This window comes from Trifolium pratense, linkage group LG7 (genome assembly GCF_020283565.1).
Source record: "Trifolium pratense cultivar HEN17-A07 linkage group LG7, ARS_RC_1.1, whole genome shotgun sequence".
In the NCBI taxonomy this organism is placed as follows: domain Eukaryota; kingdom Viridiplantae; phylum Streptophyta; class Magnoliopsida; order Fabales; family Fabaceae; genus Trifolium; species Trifolium pratense.
In genome coordinates this window covers 10,793,018-10,799,756 of record NC_060065.1, presented here as the reverse complement: position 1 = coordinate 10,799,756, position 6,739 = coordinate 10,793,018, and the positions used below count along the sequence as shown (strand labels likewise).

Genomic DNA, 6,739 nt, shown 5'->3' with positions numbered 1-6,739 from the left:
TCTCTATAAGATGGTTTGTCTTATATGTTAGTTGTTGTTAAGGTCACTCAACTGTTTAGAGCATTTGTCTCAAAGTTAAAAACAGACTCCTTAATAAATAAATAAATAAATAATAATAATAAAAAAATATCGTTTAGCTACTTAATAAAGCCTTAATTTTTCTTTTTAAAAAAATATACTTAAAAAAGTCTCTATTTAGCAGTTTTTGAAGAAAATTTGTTGATCAAGTCTTCATATTGTATATTTTTCAAGTGATCATTTAAAAAATCATCATTCTCAATTACTATCGATACTAAGTCGTCGTCATCATCTTGTGAGCAGTAATAAGACTTTTGAGTTTATGTTATTATATATTAAGTATGTTTTTTGTTTTTTATTTAAGAAACTCTTAGTATTAATTCATGTTGATATATCATGAGTTTAAGTGAAAATGTTAGATAACAGAGTTTATATTATTGAGCTTTTAGTTTAGTCTATTAAATATTATTATATATTCTCTTACAACCTTTTAACAATTTGTTTCATTATAATCTTATGAAATTCTAGTTGTGTCCTATGTTATACTATTCTATTGAAACTTTATATTTTTAATTAACAATTACAAACTCATGCTTCAACGTATCAAATACCTCTTCAATTATCTTATATGTACTTACAAAATCCTATAATTAATATTTTTCTTTTAGCAAGGCCATTGAGTATTATTTTTATTTTTTTTTGACAAATAAGGGCAACTTATTGAGTATTTATTTATATCTTATATGTACTTACAAAATCCTATAATTAATATTTTTCTTTTAGCAAGGCCATTGAGTATTTATTTATATTTACATGTATATTTCAATGAGATACAACGTGCTCGTTTTATGAGAGATTTATTATCCAGCTGATAACAATCTACGATGGCTAAAAATTTTATTTGCCGACATTTCTTTGAGCAACTTTTATTTTAAGTTATAATAATAGGTCAGATTAAGATAAACTGTAGGATATATAAAATGAATAAATAAATGGTTCTTGCAAACTTGGAGAACTTTGCAAGTTGTTTAAGTCACAAAAATGAAGTTATAAAAAATCGATGATTAAATAAAAACATTTAATAATTTTTAATCTTTTAGTATTTGTTTTATATTTTAACCACATTTTTCCTAATAAATAAAAATTTTGTATTCACCTAACTTCCTCTTCATTGAATTTTTTTTTTTAAGCAAAAGTGGAAATATAATAAATAAAAAAGAAGAGATACAAAGACTGGGGTCATTGGACCTAACCCAGTTACAACCCAAATTAACGGAAATACAATGTGATCATACATAACATGTGGAACGACCCTAAAAAATCCTAATAAATTATCACTTATCACGGGAATAACCCAGCGAACCCGCGTATGGACACGAAACCAAGTTACAAAAAAGATGAAAAGTGAGAATCAACGAGGATAAGAAAGGGTTTGAGACTGACGAATAGATCTAACAACCCCTTGAACAAAGCAGCAGGCATAAAATCTCTTTCGAGCATAACGATCCAAACAGTCACCGGAACTGCGACGGATAAAAAGACTGTCCTCATCATTGAAATAACATAGACATCTACTATATTTTCCTAGCAAGTGTTTCTCATTTTTCTAACCAATTTCTCTTGCATTGCTACATTATTTCCACCCTAATTCTTTATTCCATATTCATTCCCCTAAAAACACAAAGTGTTAAAAGGGGGGACAATGAAGGGTTACTCTTGGCTAGCCAATGATTTTTACTTTACCTCCACAATAATGAGTATTTTAGGGTAAATGTATTTAAAGATTCTTTAAGTTTTGTGTTCGTAATTGTAACAGTTAAGTCGATATTTTTAAGTAATAAATTAGTTTTTAATTTGTTACACCGTTAGTTATTTTACGTTTACAAAAATAGTGATGTGATTGATAATTTTTTATGTTAATCATGATGAATTTGAGGTTTAATATGTGAACCATGAGACCCAGACAATTGAGGCTCAACTAGAAGGAATGATAACTAGAAGAACAGTGCAACAAGATCGAAATTTAAATGATCAATTTCCTCGCTAAACATTAAAAGACATATTTATTACTTAAAAATTTAAAAGACCTATCTATATAAACATAAATTTAAAATACTCATATGTACATTTTGCCTGCTTAAAAAAATATGCACATTTTGCCAATATTTTACTACCATTAGATCTACTCAACTTAGATCCCACAAGAACAATCACAAACACATTTATAGAAGAAGATGCTACAGCTAGCTGTACCCATTACTAGTCCTTCCTATTTTCCAGACATAAAATTTTGTAATGAAGTGATTAATACTCAATCAAATCACAGACAAAACCTGCTCTCTGATCTGATCTCTGCTAAATTCCAAATAAAACTAATCCACTCCACACTCTATAGACTATAGTGGTCCTTCCTCTCCTCTCTATTTGAATATTTTGATGCTTGTGTACATTTTCTTCCATTAGACTCTTTCTTTGCAATCATATCTCTTCTTGTCTTCTTATTCATTCTTTACTCCCATCAACAAAATTATCTCAACATAAAGTACACATATTTAAAAAAATAAGTGCGTTATTTGAACAATTTTAAAAAAAAATTATGAGACAACCAAAATATAGAAGGTAATGTGAATATTATCACGAATTCATTTGGATTGGTTTAGTGGTGTTAGCTTGAGAATTTAGGGTTTGCTCCTCTTAATGTCTCTGATTCGATTCTCCTAGTTCCAAGTTCGGTGGATTAGTCCGTACAAAGTTAAAAAAAAAACTAGCTTTATACGGAGATCCTACAAGTGGACGGTGAAATTATTCCTTTCGGATTAATCAATCATTGAGTCGAATACCGAATTTCAAAAAAAATATGAGTATTGTCACGGAAACAAAAATGAACAAATTTTTTTGAAACATCCAAAATGACTTAATACGAAAAATTGTCCATAAATTGTTTCAAAATAATTGTCAAAATATCATTTTTCGTAAAATAAAAAAAAAATACACAAAAATCAAATCAAAGAAGAATTTATTTAACATCAAAATTTTGATGCACAATGTACAAAAATAATTTTTTAAAATAAAATGTCAAAATCACAAAACTACACATAAGCTAAGCTAGACTTGTACATATTTGACAACCTCAAACTCTCATATTGAAAGAACAAAATAATACCCAAAACCAAAAGAAAAGAGACCTAGTCATTTCCTCTGACACTTTCTTATGTTCTTGTCCTTCCATCACACTCTCACTTTGTTCTTCACTCTTCTCCCCCTTTTATAAGAAACCAAACCAAAAAAAAAATACCCAAAACCATTCTCAACTCTGTCTCAATTTTGATCCTAAAAATTGTTCCTTTTAAAAACTTAACAAAATGGGTAATCAAAATTTTGAAAACCAACATCAATTTTACAACAATCAACACAAAAACACATTCCTTCCAATGTTATGTTCAAGACCCTCAATCAAAGAAGTGAATCTTCCAAGATGTAGAATCAATCAACCATCTTGTAATGACCCTTTATCACCAAGAATTGGTTGCATGGGTCAAGTGAAAAGAAACAACAAAATTGCTGGATTTCCATCTTCACAATACAAAGTTCTAAGTTTCAACAACAAAAGTAGTTCCATTATTTCACCAGTTGTCAAATACTCCAAACTCAAGAAACTTTTTTCTGGTAAGAATCTTATTAACACCCCCTCAATTACTACTACTTCTACTACAAAACAAAAGGTGGTGGTAGGTGGTAATATTAGTAATATTGTTAATGTGCCAAAAACTATTCAAAGCTGTGTTAGGAATGAAAATGTTGGTGTTTGCATAAAAATTGATGAAATGGATCCTCCTTTGCCTGTGATCAAGAGAGTGAATAAATTGGAAGAAGGAAATAAAAGTGATAATAGTCTTTGGAAAAGAAGATCAGGTTCAAGAGTACCTCCATTGAAAAGTTTACAAGTTGAAGAGATTCAAGTTCAAAATTCAATGATTTGTATTCAGCCTACAACTGTTTGATTTGATGGGATTAATTAGATGAGATAGATCCAAAAAAAATCCTTTTTTTTTCCCAGATTTTTACTTGCATCAGATTAATATAGTGTAAATTTGTTTATTGTTTCTTCATTTTTTTTTTAAGTTTTCTCTCAGCTTAATTATGAAGAGTTATGCTTTTTTATTTCTTGTGGCATCTCACATGGGGTGGGGGTGAAGCAGCACATTGTGCTCATATTTGTCTGTGAGATACTCTTTCATGAGTAAACTTGAAAAAAGTCAAAGTCAAAAAATTAATGCTGTTGAGTTAATTTATTTCTTGTTCAAACAGTGAACTAGTACTAGTATATAATTCAAAATTAGTCTGAAAAATAATTAAAATCAAACATAGGTTTGTTGTGCATTTTTTTGTCAGATAGCCTGGTAGTTTGAAAATGAACCGTCTAACAAAACCTAGCTGCTGCACAACAACAATTTTTCTTGCCTTCTCTTTCGGTTTATCTTCTAAAGAGGGGTGGTTTAGGGTTAATTTTGATCCAAAATCACCCCTCTTGATCGTTTTATATTTGTTTTTATTTAAATAAGTGAAATTTCACTTAGATTAGAGTTTCCCTGTTTTATTTTGTGATTTCTTTGCCTCAGTGTGTCCCGTCTTCGTGCGGTGCTTGTTTGCTTTCTTGTTTTTTGCGGCGTTCTTGTTGCTATATGTGAGTTGGCCGCTAAACTCTAAAAATACTTAAGTTTTATTTGAAAAATATTATGTTATGAGTTTATTTTCAAATTACAAGATGAATTGATTATTTTATCGTATTTTTCTATGTTTTTTTTAGTGTCACAATTTGACCATGTGTATTATTCATATAAGTTACTACTATCCAAATTTTTCTTTTTTTTGCAATGTTGGCAATGAGGATCGAACCTAAGACCTCATACATACTATCCAAATTCCTCACCACTAGACCAAACATAATGGATTGCTTGTTCTACTTTGATCATGTATACAAACAAATGTCAGTATATAAGATGTTTAATTTGTTTCGATAAATATTTTCAAAATATAAATTTTTTATGATCGATAATTGAAGATATTAGTGATCTTATACATCGACATGTGTGAAGTGATCAAGAGTGACACGGGAGAGTAAAAATGCTTCAAATAATTAATTTAATATTTTTAGTATTATTTTATTACAAAGATACTCTAATTGAAAAATATATACGTAAAATGTGAAAGGTGTTTATAATAAGAGATGGTAGCAAGCAACCGAGAGGATTTAGTCCAACAAAAATAATTAAACTTCTGCAATGTAATTTAACGAATCATGTTCACATTCCGGCCGGAAAACATATATATCCACTGTGGATTGTGGAAACAAATTTGGTTGGTGCGTCATGTCAAAATTCAATCTAACAAAATAGTGTTCAACAAAGATGGATAACATAACAATAACATGATGCAATCAATTGAAATTACTGTTTCATAGGTGGAACGGCCGTCTCGCCTTTGAATTGAAGCACCCTCCAATGCCTAAAGAGTGAAAAAATAGTAAAATCATTTAGGTATTGTTTGATAATTAAGATTAAAAAAAGACCGATTGGTAGTAGGTCAAGTGATGATTGACATTGAACTTGATAGACAACACCACAGTTCGATTTCTTGCAACTACGCTCGGGAGGAGACTAAAATTAATTAATGTCAGAACTGACCCCGAACCAGATTAAGTTGTCCAGCGGATCGGATACTGGTGGTGAAAACAAAAAGGAATATAATAAAAAAAGAAGTGCAGCAGCTATCATTTACTATTTTTGGTGATTATTTACCTTTCCCTACCAAAATGGAGGGAAATGAGAAAGACCTATACATTATGATTTTGCCTGCCCATCTAAAGTATTTCCTTCTCACCATGTCCTTCCCACCAAGCAAAAGACCATAATTATTCTTGCTCCTTCTTTTGTATTTCCTTTTCACTAGAAATTTTCCTTATGAACACATGAAAAAGATTTTTATTTTCAGCCTTTCATTTTAAAATGACTGAGATTTAATTTGAGTCGCTAGTGTCTTTGGAGGGAAGTAAATATAAATACCTTTGTAAGCGCTCTTAGAGCTCTAAGGTCTTCCCTGCCTTGAATTGGGACACCATTCCCTCACCCTAAATTTTTACATTATCCAAAACAAAACAAAAAAGAGTGGGTAACAACTTTGTCCCAAAATTAATCTTCTCTAAGGTATAGAAAAGATTAATTTCACCACTTATTTTATAAGGTTCGAATTTGTTCGCATCCTAGAATGTGAACTGTATTTTCCAAATTGTGCACCCCCTAAGTAAGTTTGCTACTTATGTAGTGAAGGGAATATTTTTAAAATTTCTGGAGGCGGACGAGAAATTCCAGAGGCACGAGAAGAAAAAGTCTCAATACAATATGAGCAATTATTGGCAAAATTAGACTCAAATCAATTTGAAGAGTCCAATGTACATTAAAATAAAGATCGTTGTAAATTCATTTCAGTCCTATTTGAGTTTTTAATTGATTACGTCTGTGTTCATGTTGTAAAATTAATGATTTGTGAAACTGAAGATAAAAGTTGAAGTATCACCCAAGACCTGTACTCAAGTCAATAATATCATGCCTCATTGTATGAATAGTTTGTAACAGACAAATGACGAACTGTTGTACCAGATCAATTCAGTTAAGAATAAATAATTTAATATAAATTGTCTTCAGAAACGGTGCAGTAAACTACT

At 30.1% G+C, this 6,739-nt stretch overlaps 1 protein-coding gene across 1 annotated transcript; it reads left to right on the top strand.

Moving 5' to 3' along the window:
* The first annotated feature begins 3,144 nt into the window (after nt 1-3,144).
* LOC123896916 lies at nt 3,145-4,285 on the top strand. Its single transcript, XM_045947342.1, has one exon. The coding sequence runs from the start codon at nt 3,381-3,383 to the stop codon at nt 4,017-4,019; it is 639 nt and encodes a 212-aa protein (XP_045803298.1). The 5' UTR covers nt 3,145-3,380; the 3' UTR covers nt 4,020-4,285.
* The last annotated feature ends 2,454 nt before the right edge of the window (nt 4,286-6,739 follow it).